We start from the raw sequence: 18,929 nt of genomic DNA, 5'->3' as shown, positions 1-18,929 counted from the left end.
AATAGAACATTACCATTACCTACCATAAAATGAAAAAAGGATATCAAAGGAAAACTCTGAGAGGGCTACACTAACACAGTGTAAATGATTCACTGATTTCTTTATGTTTTCTGCTTACCATCTGTTGCATCAAACTAAAAAGTTAACACACTCCTAAAAATAGTACCACTGTATATTAAAGCTGACTTGGCTGCCTTTGTTAATGTTTAAACAACATGTACTAATCATTTTTATGAGTAGTAAGCAAAGACAGATTTGGAGCTGCCAGGTTCGAGGTCTGCAGGCTACACACCTGTTGGGTTATAGTCAGTAAATAAATAATAAAGGCTTTCCGCCTTCAATATACCAATAAGCTTGGAGCTGTAAAGCGGTGACAAATGATTTATTAAATACCAAAACATTAACAGTACATAAATCCTTTAAAGTGTGTTGAGGTAGAGAGTGGGACCCAAAACCTACATGCCTCTTTGCCAGTAAGTAGCTTGGCTCTCCATCACCCCACGTCTCTACATGAGGATGATCTGGAATCCCGAGAATCCCAACCAAGTACATTGTTCAGCCGCTTCTATTATTTCCATAATTGCCAGCATTGTAGTGGTGTTTGTAATGTCATTAATAACAGGCGTTGGCGTATAATACGCTTAATGTTATTTATCTGTTGGCAGATAGCTTGATGCTGCTAATCCTCATTCATTTGCTGTGGATCAATGCAAATCCGCTAGCGTGAGTGAAATCCCCTCCCCCTCCCAGAGCTGATGGTTCCTAATGTATTTTCCCACCATTAACCAGCCATAATCCCTGCTAATCATTGCTAATCCACATCTCCAGTGTGTGACGGTACTTCCCTGATGAAGGAGGCACTGGTGTTCGTGGGCACTGCTGAGGCTGGAGCTCCTTCTGCAAGTGCTGCCGAGGGCCCACTCAGAGTGGGAGAGCACTCTGCTGAGAGGGGAAGAGGAGGACGAGGGGAAAGAACGAACCGTGGCAATTCGTGGGTCAACTAGCTGGGTTTTGCTGTTTTGCGATGAGTTCTCCTCATGTATTATTGATTTAACAGCATAATGGAGGTTGTGTCCCTCCATACGGTGCAGAATAAAAACTGCATATCATCAAAAAACAACAGTTGGTGTGAGTCACTACAATCTCTCTTGTCCTGTCAACTGTGGACTCCTTCTGTTTCACCGTCTACGTCCACTCTGTAGGCCTCTGTGCTCCACGTTGCATTTCAATCCATCTTTGCGGGTCTCATGTTTGATCCCGAATCACATTTAATACTTTCAATAATGGGACCCAGTGTCTTCCTGCAGACAGATTGTGAGCTGGCTAACAGGATGCCAGGCTGTTTGTGCACATTTATTCATGCATTCACAGCAAATCATATTCATCTGTGTCAAAGACTTTAGCCTAAATGAGATTACTTATTAGCTTGATAGCTGACGAAAGAGATTTCAGCATCATCTCTGTCGTTGAATCTTGCGAGGGTGTGGGATGGTTGGTTGACTGACTTTTTGTTGTTTCAAATCACACACACACACACACACACACACACACACACACACACACACACACACACACACACACACACACACACACACACACACACACACAATAAGGTGAGAAAGTGTTGATCATGATTACAGTAGCTTTACATTCACTGACTGGTTGCCATTGAGGTCATCTCTGTAACTTTGAGGTAGACCTTTGATGCAGCAGTAGCCCAGGTTTGCCAGCAGGGGGCGCCTGTGACTCGCTGTTTTCTGGTAATTGCTGTGCTCCTTAATGTGGCCTCCTCTCCCTCAGTTTGACCACCTCAGCCACTGCAAAGCCACTTTTCCCCCTACTTACATCACAGCAGCACAAAAGGCCGATTAAAAACAATATGTATCTGCAGGTCTGTACTGCGTCCTCTCACTTTGTGTTAGTTTCTTTCATCCCACGGCTGTTTACATGACGCACATAAAATCCCCTTTGAAATAAACCAGAATTGTCCAAATCGAGTGGAAATATCCGCGCATATAAGGTTTCACTGCACGAACGGATGCGTAAGTGGTTTAGAAAATCACAACAGCCGCATGAATGTCAGTTTCAACACAATTTGGACTTTCTCAAGAAACTGAAAGCCATTTCCAACTTTGCACTGCGTTCGGATTCGATCAATTTTACTGAGAAAGTAGCCTCATAAAATAGAAGTGGGAAATTGTTGACTATGAGAAATAAGTAGCTGTTGATAAAGTTCTCGCTTCAGCAAAGTGGAAACCGTGATCTTCTTGGATGCACTGTAGGATTTTACTACATCTTTTCAAGGTGATTTAAAAAAAATTCTACAAATGAAACTGTGAACGTGGTGGAGAGAAAAATATCTATCAGCGCTTGGAGTGAATTTCACCACGTGTGTTGGTTGTCTGTGCAAACGCAAATGTAGAAATAACGCTCACTGCCGCTTTGGCCCGTGATTATACGGAGGACAGAAGGGCCAAACCTTTTGACTGCATTTAATGTGTGACTGAGAGAAATCGGCTGTTTATTTAGATCCTGAATATCAGGAAAATATGCTGGCTGTGAATACGCTCCTGTCTTGCGAAACTTTAGGGCCCACCGCTTATGTTGATCCCATATGTGTTTTTCTTATCTCTATCTTTGGGGAAAAAAGGGCTGACTTTTGCCTGCAGGCCCTTCTGTCTCAGATCAGATTTATCACGATTCGCTTTTTAAATGCTGAAAAAGTGACGGTTTATATAGGCTGAGGAAAACAGTTGAATTGATTGATTGTTGTAAATAAATCAACCTCACGGATAATAGTAAAGAAAGGAAAAAAAAACACTAATAACAATGATAATAACCACTCAATGAAAAGACAGTAATTCCGTATTAATATTGCACAATTTAATACTGCGATTACACAAAGATGTGAACAACGTCACAGACTGTGAACTTAGCAGGGAATGCCTGAGGTAAAATACTGGTGTCTATTCCCCTTAACAGCACATGTACACAGCTTCTGATTTGAAACGATCCCCTGTTACATAACGAATCACTGCTATTTAAAATGAACACATGGTGTGCTCACCACTGGACAGCATTCAACTTTTATGATCATGTTTTCATCTTGTTTGCTTGGTGATGCCACAATAAGACAGCAACAAAAAGGGACGAGTGGTTTTTGGAACTTAATGAAGACAAAAGACCATTTCTTGTATATATGTTTTATGTAAGTAATAAAATATTACTATAACATAAATATAAATGTGACTTTGCAGTCTACATTTAGCAATCAACATACAACCAATGTAGTAAACATAAAGGGGAAAAACCATACAGAAATCCACTGCAACATAACCATTAACAGAGCTAAACAAAAAAGCTCCAAACACTTTTAAGAAATAAATATATATATATAAATGGTCAGATTCATAAATGAAATCATATTAAAATATCTTCTTGGAATTAGTAAGTGTACAAAACTGCCCGGAAAGAAACAAAAACAAAACAATATCTCAGAACAAATACAAGTTTACATATTGGACATATTTACATATCGGAAATAATCCTGGCAACATTTTTCTCTAAAATCTTTTTTCATTATTATTATCTTTTTTCCTGAAAAAAAAAACATCTTTCCCTCATCTGTATTGAATAGCACTGCTGTAGGCTTTTTGGACTGGTCCAACATTGAGAAATGACACACAACGCATGAGATTTTCTGATTTCCTTACAGGTCGTGGGGGGGGGGGGGGGGGGGAAATAAATACATCTAAAGAAAATCCCTTCATCGCATACCCATTAAGGAATTTGTTATTTTTCTTTTTCTCCGATTCCAGCGTTTTGATATAATACAGTGGATTTATGGGACAAAGGAAACGGTGTTGTTGAAACCAGATTGTAACATTTAAAAAAAAAAAACACAGAGGAACAAAAGAGGGAAAAAAAATCATGTACAGGCGTGATATTCCGACATGGGGGGCACTGAAGTTACCTGAGTTATTATTACTTTTCATTTTTTGACCAATCTCTCTTGAAATGTTTGGATTACAACAGGATAACAGGCAGTGAGCAGTGTGAGCTGACAGCGCTCTGTGGTGATAACCAGGAACCTGTAAACATGGGATTTAGGCTTCTGTGTTTCAGCCTAATCAGATCAGCTACACTCACAATTTTATTAACAGACACAAAATTGCAATAATAATAATAATATTAACGAAAGAATAAGTGCTCCATGCAAATAAAACAATAATCGGAAAGACAATCAACCCCCCCAAATAAAAAGAAAAAAAAAATCCGAAATGTTTAGAATTCCCCTTTTAGCGTCTGGTGCTGTTTTGCAAATTTCGACGTGGTCAGCTGCAAAGCTTTAATTCTTTTTTTTTTTTAAGGCATGCAGTCAGAACTTAGAGGTCCTGTTGCATTGGACATTTACTGAAATGTGTCTGACGTTTTTTCCCCCCTCTCTTTTTCTTTTTTAAATGAGTGTTTTCGGGTGCCACGATTTCCATCACTTCTTCACCATCAACTCCCACTGAGTAAACAGAAAAATTAGAGGCTGCTCTGATGAGTTACAGTACCTATTATAGCAAATAATGAAACGAAATCATAGACACACTGCAGAAAGAGAGACACTGAAGTTAAAGTATTTTTCCAAACCAAAACATCACACTTAATATAACAAAGAAAGTATACACTAATATTCAGAAGTCTGGTTAATCAGTTTAAGCCTGAAAAAGCAAAAAATGTTCATTCAGTGTATTCATCTCCAGTGTTGATCGTTTTTCAGGCAACCACCTCATTCTGGTGAGCGCCAACAGTTCATGGTACACCAGGAGGAGATGGGCTCAGTTGCCACATTTAATTTACTCTCCATTTGGAACAGCCATGGGATATCAAATTTACTTTATATGCATGTCTCCTCCATATAATTTTGGTAAATAAAGATCTTTGCTTCACTTAAATGCGCACAGAATCAGTAATAAGCGAATGTTTTTTTTCTTTTTTTCTTCATTTTTTTCTTAACATTCTCCCCTCTTCCCTCATCTATTTGTTGGACATGACGATCTCCGAATACTAAAGGCAAAACTGATCTGTTCAACTTTTTCCATGTCTCTTTTCTCTCAGGAAAACAAAAGCCAAACTTAAATACTGTAAACTCCATAGTCCCTTTCCCTTTTCTATCCCCCCGCGGAAATGCTCGAATTGTTCATGAAAACAGTCACTGCACAGGACTCTGTAGTGTGCGGTGTAGAGGAGGGGTCTCTGCTTGGGAATATACGTCCTCCATATTCGGGTGAGGGACCCCCACTGGTGTCATTCTTTTCTCTTTTTGTCTTCTGTTGCAAAACCAAACACGGACAACCTCTTTTTCCAACTGCAGAGTGCCGGCTAAAGTGCTGATTTCATGGGCAGATGGCTTTGGGCATTTTAAGAAATGATTTTCCAGCGCCCCTTTCACCCCCACTTCAATGGAGGTCCTCTTCTTTCGTTTCCTGCCCTGCGCAGCAATCTTGTCCAAATTGGTGGGACTGCCCGTGTTTGAGTCTGTCTCCTCCAGCCACTTGTTAAGGAGCGGCTTAAGTTTGCACATGTTCTTGAAGCTGAGCTGCAGCGCCTCAAACCTGCAGATAGTGGTCTGAGAAAAGACGTTTCCATACAGGGTGCCCAAGGCCAAGCCCACATCCGCCTGCGTAAAGCCCAGTTTGATCCGCCGCTGCTTGAACTGCTTGGCGAACTGCTCCAAGTCGTCGGAGCTGGGCGCGTCCTCGTCCGAGTGGTCCTGGTGGTGGCTGAAAGCCTGCTGGGGCGACTCCATCTGGTTGTCGTGGCTGCCCGAATCGTCGTGGAGTGGGTCCCGCATGCCATGGTGCAGGGAGCCGGGCTGGGGACTCAGCATTGCGTTGAGGTTTGTGTATCCAGGCTGGGAGTAGACCAGCGACTGGTGGCCGTTGGATGCCGGGGACAGCGGGGACAAGTGGTGCGTCGTGGTGGGCGCCCACGAACCATGGTGACCGCTCTGCGTCTGCTGGTGCACCAGGTGAGATCTGTGGTGGAAGCCGCTGCTCAGGTCTTCCCTGGTCGCCTGCACGCTGGCTTTATGCTCCTGCTGTCCGATGTGGGTGCCGCTGGACCAGTCGGTGTTGGAGGTGGGCAGCCACTGGTGGTGTGTCAGGCTCATCGGGTGTCCCGTGTTGGTAGCCGCAAGACCTTGCAAGTACTCGTGGTGCATCATTTTCTGCACCTCTCTGTAGGTCGTCCCCTGGTGCATCCTATCCGAATCCGGATGCATGAGCGGGTTAGACGGTAAGGAGTTATTCCTCGGAATATACTGAGCTGTTGTCGCCATGGCTCCTACTTCGAAAACTGACGCGCACTTCGGAGGTCTCCAGGCTTTAGAGCCAAAACGCAACAACCTGCTCTGGGAGGTCTTGGAGGAGAGCGAGGACACGCCTCCCCTCCGCTTGTATTGGCTCCTCTCCGATTCGAGCCCACTAGGGACATATTCATAGGCGCAGGGTTTCAGAGCATGGTGCAGCGCATTTTTCGCACAGGATGGATAGAGCTCCGATCTTACATATCTTACACACAAAAAAACATATGTTCTGTTTATTAAATGTCTCTTTGAGTTTTTAACAGTGCGCCTGTGATTCCTCACAGATCATGTCCATGTATTAGATCTTTTTTCTCCAGTTCTCTCCATGGGAAGGTGAACCGGGCTGCAGCGGCAGAAGCAGCAGCAGCAGCAGCAGCAGCAGCAGCGGCGGGGTTTGATTAGGTTTCCCCGGGTTTGGATCGGTTGTTTTGCAAATAACCACGTGGGGGAGTACGGAGATCTTTTTGAAGGGTTGCCCCCCCCGACCCCCCACACACACATGCACTAACAGCCACACAGTCGTGCACCTGTACAATAGGTCACTGATGATTATAGCGCTCCTCATTTTAAATAGATTATAAGGCGCGATGCTCCAGCTCTGCAGCCTCCCACACAACTAGAGGCGTGTAAATAAGCCCGTGTGATGTGTCTGTGAACGCTGTTGTAAATGTGTGACAAATTTGAAAGCATTTGCTCTATTTCAAAGCCTCCGCGTCTGTCATTTATTTGTATTGTCTCGGTAATTTTCAATGTTGTATGATCTCAGCATCACCACCCACTTAGTTATGATAGGCCAAGATACGCTCTTCCCCTTTCTCCCCCTCCACATGCACAGAGCGCAGGTGACAGAGGTGACATATTACGCGCTATTTATTGGTCTTATTTTGAAAATCCTGAAAATAGCAGGCCACTCTGGCCGTTATCAGGCTTGATTGCCATATAAGATCATTATCATTCATAATCCACCACAAAACGGTGTAATTTTTTTTGTAAAAGACTGTATCCTCACTGGCAAGGCGTACCTGGAAATTTAGATCTAACCGATTGAGGAAAATAAAACAGGCTCTATTCTATATCATTTACCTCTCGAAGCATTTTACTAAGCAGCAACTTGGAGAGAGAAACCTTGTGTTTCTTCCTCCTGGCTCCTTCCTCACTACCTCTCCCGGTTGATCTGATTATTTTTCCCTTCACGTTTTGTCCCAATAGCAAATTACCAATTCTATGAATTGCAAAGCAGCCTCAGAGACGCTGAGGGGTAGAGAGAGAGAAGGGGGGTGGGTGTGGGGGGGATGCGAAGATTGAAAGGGATCTTTGCAAACACAATCACGTTCTTAAATGGAAATGCGGGGCTTTAAACAAATCTTACATCTCTCCCGTTCCATTCGCCTAAAACTCTGCAATCAGGCACATGTTCCGCTCCTTCTAAAACAGGAGCTTTTTGGAAGGTTTTTCAGGCGCAACAGTCCCATTTTAATCATTTACCTGAAAGCAATGTTTTGCCTTTTTTTTTTAATCTCTGCCGCGTGTTTGTTTGTTGTCATCTTCCCCCCATGCGACTATTCTCTTTCTATTTACAGGACGACTCAACTCCAGTGTTCATTTTAATCCGGGACTACATCACTAAAAGGTAAGTTGTCTCCTTTCTGCGGTGGCTGCTGTCCTTGCTGTACTCTTGTCTCCACAGCGTTAACAATGTAGCGGAGTGTGTGTTTCTCGCTGTACGTGTGTGTGTGTGTGTGTGTGTGTGTGTGTGTGTGTGTGTGTGTGTGTGTGTGTAAAATGTTGTCGGGGTCACAGGTGCTCGTCATCATCTCTTGAAAGGCGTGGTTTTTGTCCACCCATCCTTTATATATTTATTTGAGATGAGTGGAAGACAGTCCTGTCGAGTTTTACGCGCGTCATTTTAGTGACATTTATCTGTTGCAAAGTCCGATTTTTAGATGTGAAAATTTTATCCAATGTCTCTTTTTACTGTTGCATGATGTGTCTCATTTCGGAAGCGCATCTTATGATTAATAAGGTAGATTTTACAAACATGTTTCCACTTCGAAACAATAATTTCTACATGACAAATTGCTTGATTTTACCATGATCTATAATAAGTTATTTGCCAACACATTTATTGAGCTAAACCTTATTTAGTGTAATTAGTCTGATAGATTAGATTAATCTTGTAAAATGTATAAACAGAAAATAAAATAACACGTCTGACAATGATGGACAACGCTTCTCCAACGCGACTCTATAAATTAGAAATACCCAGCCAGGACATTTCTTCCTGTCAGTGTCTTTTTCTCTGCGTCTTAAACTCCTAAGAGACCCCAGTGGCTGCGTGTCACCGCTATATGGGACCGGAGATCCACGCAGCTCCCAGTTAATGAAGATGCGTTCGCCATTCAGTCATTCTTGTCTCCCAAGTCTATAAAAAGCAGTGGTCTCTGCCACACAGACCCAGTCTTGTGCTTTTCCATGCCAGCGAGGAGCTGCTGGAAAAAAAAAAAAAGAAAGATCCAGATGCTTTGGCCCTTTTTTTGTAAAGAATATGGCCTTGTGTGCGCTGAGGTGCATTTTTGCCAGGACGCACGAGGTTTCCATGGTGCGCTCGATGAAAGGGATCACACAGAACTTGGAGCTGAATGACAGGCCGTACAGGAAAAAGCGGCTGGAAATGAACACGATATGATGGATTTTGAAAAACAGAGTGGAAAAAAGGGAAATAAATTACGATGCACACTAAGTATGAACCGCATGGGATGAGTGTCGAGGAAGTTGGGTGACCTCTTTTGCCAGAAATAAGTCATCTTTCTGTCACCCTAAGAACACAATTCTCTGATTTATTCTCATTTTTTGCGAGTTTCATTCCTGTGATGCAGAAACTGGAGATACTTTCTCTAAAAACGAGTGTTAAAAAGGACAGAACATCAACACATTATAATGCTTTTTTGCGCATCAAACATACTTTTTTCTTTGGAAACAGTGTTTAAAAGGCAAGGAGTGTATTCCTGACTTAAATTAGGGTTGGAGGCCTTTTCTTTTAAAGTCAGTCACGTGTTAATCCTTCTACTCAATATGCAGCAGTTATTGTCAGGACGCATCTCAACCAATAGGACCCCATCAGCCCTTCAATTAACCACGTCCCCCTTCTTATTCTGCGCTCTGCTGTAAGGATGTACAGGAAAGAAAAAAAATCTGAGGCATAAAAATGAGAAATGGGAGGAAGATTGTAAAATAATGTTGCAGTGTTTTCTGTACCATCTAATAACATGACAACAATGATGCAAAAACAAAAAGACTGAATCTGTGATTAATCAGAATAATATTTAAATAAATCTGTATACATTTTAACAACATTAATTTCGATTTTTTTTCTTTAATGCAGGATATTTTCATCCTCACCCCAAGGCTATAAATACACGAACACATAATTTCAAAATAAAGTTTGATCAGCTTTTATTTTTTTCTCCCCAAAAGTACCTAAAATAAGATTATTTAAACGGCCTCGGCCTCATATTAGATGTTTAATACAAGTCTTTCTCTATTCCAGGGGGAACATTTCGACCTGCCACAAGCTATGTTTAGATTTTAAAATTCATGTGATGTACCTCCCAACTACAGCGAGTAGAATAATATCCACCAACTCACTCAATCAGATAATTGTATTTCCTTTCCACTTTTTTTTGATAGACATGCGTAATAGGCACTAAATATGCAATTTCAACAAAAAAAAAAAAAGGGAAAAAAAGAAAGAACCCTGTTTGCCCATCCATTTTGAAGACCAAATCGTCCCGTGCTTTTCAGGTAACTTTTTTCCCTTTCTTTTTTTGGCTAATGAACTTGGGCTATTCTGCCAGCATCCCCCTGAGAATGCGACGGGGGGAAAACGCTTCTCTTGTGGTAAAAGGTGCGAGTTTCTTCCTCTATCTCCCGGCTAATTAGGCGGGGTCTGAACACACCAGAATGAATATTCATGAAAAGCACCGGCGCGCAATTAGTAGTGGAGAGAGTTCCCAACTTCAATCCCCAAACAACGCAGCTTGCAGAGGAACGGGGTACCGGTCCCCCCTACTCCATGTGTCTCTGCTTCTGCTCAAGCACTCTTTGAGCCCTCACTTGTACTTTCAGTTCTTATCAGCCAGTCTCCTGCTCCCCCCACACCCCCCTTTTCAAAGCAGCCACCATCAGAAGTGGTTTTGTCCACTTCATATAAACCTCAATGTTTGGAATAACAGCTAATCCAATTAGATTTCTCAATAACTTGTGAAGTGGCCAAAACAGATATTCCTCGTGTCCGCAAAGCTTCTGGAGTTAACTTTTTGACATCTGAGCAACATTTCAACTCAATTTTAAGAGACTGCACAGAAACACTCACTCCATGTAGAGCAGGAACTGACACACAAATGTCCATGTTGCACCTGTCACCTAATGACGCAGATCATCTGACAATTTCAGAAGCATCACACCTCACTGTTCCAAATCCTCTGAATCACTAATGGCCCCTGGTGCACACATCTGGTCCCGCTCCCCTAAAGCCTCCGTCTAGCTGTCTGGTGGTTTGTGTGTCATGCCAGTGTGAGCCTTAACCTATGTGCCTAGTTGCCTAGTTGCCTGTCCATCCACCCGCCGAGGACCCACAATCCTCTGCTTTGAATTCAAGGTGATTCTTATCCCCGACCCCCTCCTGGCCCAGCGCGTTTGCCTCTTGCCTCCATAAAGACGTGTTTATGTATGTATGTATGTGCAGAGGGGAACACGAGGAGGTTTTTCAAGGGTTGAGGGGAGATAAGCAGAGGAATTTGAGGCCTGTGAATATGGATGGGGTCCCTGCTTTTAGAGAGCACCGCTGATAGAGAGGTAAACAGCTCCTGGCCAGGAGGAGGAGTGGGGGGGTGGCGAGGATAGTGTGTGTGGGGGGTGATGCATGCACTGGCATACATTCAGGGCCTAACTCCATATCCCTCTCTCTCTGTCATTCACTCGGCATCTCTGAGGACTATCTATCATTATTCCTTTGCCTTATTTTGTTGTTAGATTGTCAAGTCATTTTGCTTTGGACAACCTTGTGGATTTGGATGATGAGGTTCCATTATCAATACACAGAGAGGGAGGGTAATCACAAAACAGATTTCAGGCTCAGAAGTTTTTGGTTTTCTATTGCTGATGCTGCATTCTGAAGAAGAGTTAAATCTGTGCAGGTTAAAGGTTACAGTTTGAACTGTTTTGCGTGCACACAGGCTGAGAGTTTGGTAACAGTGATCACCATTGCCACCGAACGTCTGCAGTATCTCCAGCCATCTGACACCACCTACAAGTCTCCTCTGCCTTTCCTTCTATGTCCTCTTGTTAAGATAATAAGACTGGTTTCACAATGATCTCAGACCCTGTCTCTTTTTCTTTCTCTCCCATCTTTTCTTCTGATAGAGTCCACAAAGGCTGAGCGGCTTGCCAACACCGAAGGCCACGACCCTGAAAAGACACAGCAGGAGTGAGTCAATGTGTCGAACAAACACGTTGCCTGGTATGGACAGTATGTTTGTGACGTTCATAGATCCATGCAAGCATCTTCACTATGACTTCATGTGTAAGATCATCGTCTAATGTAAGAGCCTGGTATGGTGTGCATGTGTGAGGTATTCACTTGTGCAGACAACTCACTGACAGTCCAACATATTTGCTGATTTTCAGGAACGTAAGAACTTTTATGGATTCAAAAAACATCAAACACTGGTTAACTAAAGACTTTTAAAAAAAACACCCAACAAAGCCACACTGTGCTACACATTTTTAGATTTAAGAACAATGCCATCTGTTTTACTTTCTTACTTATTTTGTGAGATTTTCATGCCTTGACTATAGAACTTACAGTAGAAGGATGACAGAAAACAAGCTGAAAGAAATGTGGACTGACATGCGACAAACGGCTGACAGGTTTAAACATGGAACTGTGCAGTTCACAGTTGGCACTATAACCTTTAAGCCACAGGGGAGCCAACTTCTTTTATTACAGTTTTTGCTGAAGAATTAAACAGTGAATAAAGTTAACTTTATTTGTGGAAGAACATCTTTTTTCGGAGTAGTCTTGTTCCACAGGTAAGCCCTCTCAGGCCCTGACTTTCCTTTGGGGCAGCTGCTTAGTTTTATCCCACTTGATTGCTCTCTTGGCCACGACACAACACAGCTTCTCTCTGACGCATGCACACACACACACGCACACACACACACGCACACACTACACAAACACACACATGCACGCACACATACACATGCACGCACACACTCCAGAGAACTTCCACACTAAGGCCCCACCGCAAAGTTATTAATGAGCTGTTTAATTTTAATTAGATAGTAATTCATGTTAATGCCTGCTTAATGGAGCCAAATAATTCCCTTCGGTCACTCGGGGTCTTTATGCTTCGTTTACCAGCCCCTGCAGTTATTCTCTGGCTTTTGTTTTTATATTACATTTCCAAGTTTTTTTCTTTTTTTTCAAGCAGTGAGTGAATGATGAAACAGTAAAAGCAGGAAACATGGGTTGAGAGAAGCGTGAGTGTGCGTGTTAAAGACTGTTAGTGTGATCCTCACAGTGAACGCAAATACCCACGTGCTGGCGTTCGTGTCCTTTTATTTATACTTCTTTTTATTTAAAGGATTGTTTGCCTAAATGTGTGAAATGCTGAACTAGTCAGACACACACACACACTGACCCCACAGTCCACTGCAGTAAATGCCTTAAGTCGGACCAAAGAAAAGGTCAAACTCAGTATTGAACGCTAAGCTAGGTTAAACCCTCAGGTTTAAGTGCAGGTACAGACATGTGTAAGAGAGAGGTTGCGACCTTTTTGTCCAGGCCAAGCCCTCGAGGTAAATGGCTCCTGCCGCTTGTCACGTGTGCATCTAGTGCGCCGCTGCCTACCTAGGGAAGCATTTGTTCGTGACACACCCCCAGAGGTTCAAACATGGGTAAGGCTGTGTAGGAGTGACCACACCAGCTCGGACCGCTGTGCATGTGTGTGTGTGAGAAGAGGAGTGGAGAGGTCATTGCTGTTGAGTCTGTCTCGGTTCTGTCTGGGTGCCTCGGCTCTAACGGAGCACTAAGCTGAGTGGCCGAATTGAGTTAGTGGCTACAGACAGGCTTTTAATTGTTGATTGACCAGTCTGAGTGCTTCCTGGGCTGGGGTCATTGCAGAGAGCAGACGGGGAGGTCCCCAGGCCCCAGCGGCAATTTCAGCCACGTACGCCCAAGCGCTGTGGAGGGGCGGAAAGAGATGGAGAGGAGGATGTCGGAGAGCTAGTCGGGCCATGGTGAGGAGTGTGAATAAGAGCGGAGGGACTTTAAAAAGTTAGAAGATTTGTTGTGCTTTATTTGTTTTTTTCTCCTCTTTACATGAAGTTTGATCTAGGGATTTATAGGGGCCACACAATTCACAAGCAAACAGAAAGGTGTATTGGTGAAAGCGTTAGAGTGGCTGTACGCAGGTCGGGCTTTGAGGTCCGCAGATTAGCAAGTTCAATGTTTACTCCTCCACAAAATCTCAGCTCCTTCATCTGTTTGACAATTACAAATTTACTTTGTGCCCGTTCCATCCACTTCTTTGCCCCTCCGCTCCCTCCCTCTTTATCCTCTTCTCTCTCCTTCCTTCAGCCCTCTTTCCTCTAATTCTGCACGGGGCTACAAAAGCCCATTCTGCTGTTTTAGTGGGTTAGCTCTTCTCTCCTCACCTCCCCTCTTCTCCTCCTCCTCCTCCTCCTCTTCTCGACTCACAGCAGGTGCCCGTCCTCAGCTAACATTTGTTATCTCTAATCCTGCAGGTTCGGCGCACAAAAAGAGCGTAGTAAACTCTCTCTCAGACCTAATCCCACCACTCCTTTTTTGATGGCACTCCCCCTCGCCCTCCTCTCCTCTTTTCTCCCTTCACTATCTCTCTTTTAGGCTGCTGGGGGGACACGCCACTCCTCTGATTGCCACATAGCTTTTTATCACCATGGCCTTCAATTTGGGGGGCAGCTGTTGGTAGCGGGGGTGTCCTTTTTTCTCCTGTTCTTTATACCTCCGATTCCAACTCTCTTTTTCCTTTCTCTCTTCGCTCTGTCTCCTATTTTTGCCCCCTTCTCCCTCTCTCTCTGTATCATTTACAGTCATTTTCTGGCAATTAAAATGGAGCGCTGCTGCAGGATTTTCGCCTGCAGTGCAACACTACAGTGCTGATGAATAATTCTTCACCCCGCAAACTGGAAAGCTAGCCTTTCTTTCATGTCGGCCCTTTGTTGATTTACCATTAAAACTTACTGCACCGTGCTATGAGTGCAGGACCCAGCTCTGCAGGAACTGGCAAAAAGCAAAAATGAGGATGAAGCAGATATGTGTACATATGCTTTAGGGTCTTTTTTTTCCTCCAGCCCAGAATAAAAAAGTTACGTCTGTGTGTCTTATATATTTGTGTTTATGGTTCAGATTTATGGCGCATGAGGCCTCTTTATTTATGTCCACTGTCTTGTTCTGTACCACTTAGGTTTTATGTTAATTTTTCTTATCAACGGTTTTCATTATAGGGCTTAGCTGCATTGTGTGAGTGATTAGACGGTCATTCATCTCCGTTTCTCTCTCGCGCTCACACACACTCACACTCTCTCTTTCTCTATCACACACACAGCGAGCAGTGACTGATGTGTGGATGGAGTGTGTGGGGTGCTCTGGCTGCAGAGGCGGGGTGGTGCTGGCAGTATGTTAAATGATGTGGGTCTCCAGGCCAGCCCAGCTCTGAGCTGTTTTCCGTTAGCAACATCTCAGAGTGGACTATTCACTGCTTTAAGGATTTTAGTTTGAATAACTTGTTTCCCAATAGAGAAAACTGAAAGTTCATGTTTGCAGTGTAAAATGTCAGAATAATAAATAAAAATCAGCAAAAAAAAAAAATAGACATTAGGAAATTCAATATACAGGATAATGTAAGCAGGCGGTTATTGATTGTCACAAAAATGCTTGAATTTCCTGTATGTTTTTCCTGTCCTTGATATACTGAATTGTACATTGGTTGAATTAATCGGTAGTTGTGTAAGTTATTATACTCAAGCAGTGTTTCTTCAATTCGTCTCGACTGGCATCAATTTAAAGTGTACATTTTCTGACAAGTTACTGCTGTCGGTTTTGTAAATATTCCCTTTCCCGTTTGAAAAAAATTACAGCACAGGATTTAGTTTGTTTTGAATCCGCTTAAAAAAATCTGTTTGCAGAAAGTATCAGGGAGTTCTTGAATTTCAGGAAAAAGGTCAGCTTGTTTTTACACCCACAGTGAAGATTTCTTTTGACAAAATATGCATGATCTATGATTAACCCATTTATTTATTTTAACTGAATTCAGAAAACAAATAATGTGTATTGTCTTCATCTTACCACTGGCATTGTCAGATCAGTTAAAAGCTCACATTTACTTAGTTTATTTCTGCTTTATTACCACTACTATCTTTTATCTTTTCCAAATATCAATAACATTATGAATCCTCTCTAAATGTCTTTTTTCATGTGATAAAAAGTCCAAAATCCAAACATATTTAATTTACAAATTTTGAAGACTAAGGAAACGATCAAATATATGATGATTAATCGATGATCAAAGCACTCGCCAATTAATCTCCTGGAAATTGATTAAATCTTTAAATCTCCAAATCACTGCAGCTGTAATTACATGCATGACAATACACAGTTTTCAAATGTACTTTAAACATGTTTATTGTGTGAATTCTACGACTGTGTACATGCACACAGTGGAGAAAAAGAATCCAGAATTGAAGTGCTCACATTCCCAAAACATGATCTGATATGAGGTGGTTTAGTGTTTGTTGGAACTGATCAAGAGTATTAATGCATTTTAGCCATCGATCCCAGCCTGAGTCTGCCTCTCGTTACTATCTGCAACCTATAGTCAGTTGTTTCAGTGGGTTTAGCTCTTCTCACCTCTCCGCTCCTCGCAGAAGGTTTAATTCATTTTACTTGAGATGAGTGTAGCTGCAAGAGAAGTTTGTCCACTTTAATAATTACAATGAATGAACCAGTCCACGAGCGAAACAGGGTGAAGTTTGAGCAGCTTTAACCCTGGCTGGAGGGGTGAAATTTGGGCCTGAGAAGAAGTATCCTCCCGCTATGTCATCTGGCTCAGTAGTTATCTCCCAGTCAGTTATATGGGCTTCAGCATATTGAACAGCAAATTTGAACACACACTCATTCGGATCCACTGACAGGCACACACATGAACAAGCAAACACTGACACACACATACACACACACAAACACACAGTAAGTAAACAAACAAACACACACTATTTTTCACACTGTCACACTCACATGGACACAGTCATGCACTGAAGAGATAATGGTGGCCAGAGGCGGTCTTAGTGTGCTCCCTCTTCCCCCCCCCCCCGTCTCTCCATGTCTCTGAGGCAGAAAGCGTGCTCTGGTCCTCACTGTCTGTTAGATTTGATCACCATCAGCCAGCTGCAACGGACAGTGCACAGCTCAGCTCAGCTGACGGCTCATTGGAACACGTACACATGCACACATATGTGCCAGAGGATATTACATGCAGTGTCTGACACCTCTAAATAAGTGTTTACTCTTTGTGTGTATGGCTGTGTGTTAAAGTGTGTGCATCTGTGCATGTGTATCTGCCTTTGCATTTTATTTGCCTGTATGGTCGCCTTCCCATCCATAACTGTGTGTGTGTTTTTATGTGTGTGAGTGTGCACACACCAGGCAACAGGACTATAAAATGTATCCAAAATGATCATCACCCATTTCCTGCTCCACATGGCTGTCCCCATCACTAACACAGGCAGCATGTAATTCCTTGACGTACGACTGCACATTTGAATTGACAGTGTCCTCATGATGTAGTATAATTTAACTGTGTAATGTTTAAGTAAAATAATCTGAATAAAAAATGTGAATGAAATTCTGTCTGATGTGGAGTTTTTAGGGGTTTCTTTACATATAAAGATATGCGGGTGCAAGTGTTTGGTAAAACACATGACTTCATTCTGCATATTTTGATATTTGTTGTTCTCTCCTTTTTTCTCCTCTCTTACTTGCATAAACACACATACAGGTTCATACACAGACATATCTTTGTCAGCTGTGACAGACAAGAGGCAGTAAACTGCTAGGTATGTGTTTGTGGGTGTGTGCGCCTGCACGCACCCACGTGCATGTATGTATTTCTGTCTGTCTGCGAAGAGATTTTAATAAGACAGAAAAGAGGGGGTACAGTAAATCCTACATCTGAGCACACCCATCTCTGAGACCTGAGGGTGCCATGCAATGATTGACAGGCCCCCTTTCACTGGCGCTGTTGGACGCGGGACGGATTAGGGCCGTCTCGCCCTAAAGGGCCATTGTGGCTCCACGTCTCCCAGCTGCTTCACCATGCACCCCTCTCCACAACTGAGGAGGGGCCCTTGTGAGTGTGTGAGACTGTGTGTTAGGGTGATGTGGTTTTCATGGGATGGTTTTCACTTGACCTTCTGTCTTAATTCTCTGAGCTGTTAAAATAGCAGGATGTTGCCATTTAGTTAAAGTTTGCTTGTATTGTTTTATTACTGAACATGTCTATATTTTGCACTCCACTATTTTCAAATCCTACCAGATAATAAAACTTTTTAGAATGTCAAGGCCAACCTCAGGGACTGTAATGGCAACACTCTAAGTCAAGAACCTATTTGAGATTTTACACATCCTTTTAAGACTTTCAACTTTCTTTAGCGTGTTCTTTGAATATTTTTGACAACAGTCAAATAGAAATGACTAAGAAATGAGTGCTAACCATTTTTACACATATAAATTCAATGTGTTTGTACCCATCTCATACATATTTGAACAGAATGTCTTAGAGTTCACAGTTGGCTTAAGAACATGTTTTGGATCCCTTTCAACTCTAGAGTTTAATATGACGGGTGATGCAGGTAATGCTCACATGGCTATAAATCTCTGGTGCGTTGCTGTAGCTGCCTGCAGCTCTGCCTCCACTCTGGTGTGGATCACAGTGCCTTAGAATCCAGTTGTGTTAAGTGCAACAGCCTTAAGTCTTAACCCTTTAACATCATTATTACTGTGATTGATGGCTCCAGTTAAGCTGGTTTTACTCCCTTTGAAAAACACAAAACTGCTATATTTCAAAGTGTGCACTGATCCTGCTTAATAACTGGAGATACTCTGTCTTCCTGGTTTTAACTCAGAGTCACCAACTTGATTTTTATATTGGCATATCTGAAACAAGATCAGAGATGAACAAGTAAGTCAATATAAATTACTAGGAAATGTTAGAAACACAACTGTGTGAGTGTGTGTGTCTGCATGTGTGTGTGTGTGTGTGTGTGGGAGAGAGAGAGAGAGAGAGAGAGAGAGAGAGAGATTGCACAACATGCAAATATGCACCAGAGTAATATGACCTTTCCAACCTTTCTGCTTCTTCCCTGGGGTTTTCCATCCGTTTCCAAAGAGGCCTTGTGGGGTGTGCCCATCATGGGGGGCCCTTCTGGGTTATGAGACCCCTGGTGTGGATGCTGGGCAGGGCGTGTTGGCACT

General features: G+C 42.7%; 1 protein-coding gene across 1 annotated transcript; it reads right to left on the bottom strand.

Annotated features, from left to right (window-relative positions):
- Positions 1-3,187: 3,187 nt before the first annotated feature.
- Positions 3,188-6,392, bottom strand: pou3f1 (POU class 3 homeobox 1). The gene has a single exon (XM_023288410.3). The coding sequence runs from the start codon at positions 6,326-6,328 to the stop codon at positions 5,201-5,203; it is 1,128 nt and encodes a 375-aa protein (XP_023144178.1). The 5' UTR covers positions 6,329-6,392; the 3' UTR covers positions 3,188-5,200.
- Positions 6,393-18,929: the final 12,537 nt, after the last annotated feature.

The sequence above is a fragment of the Amphiprion ocellaris genome, chromosome 9 (assembly GCF_022539595.1).
Source record: "Amphiprion ocellaris isolate individual 3 ecotype Okinawa chromosome 9, ASM2253959v1, whole genome shotgun sequence".
Lineage (NCBI taxonomy): Eukaryota > Metazoa > Chordata > Actinopteri > Pomacentridae > Amphiprion > Amphiprion ocellaris.
The sequence above is the reverse complement of the archived record's forward strand: the minus strand, read 5'-3'. Positions and strand labels throughout refer to the sequence as shown.

Excerpts from the sequence above, each read along its gene's own strand:
- pou3f1 (XM_023288410.3), bottom strand. The coding sequence starts at position 6,328 with ATGGCGACAACAGCTCAGTATATTCCGAGGAATAACTCCTTACCGTCT.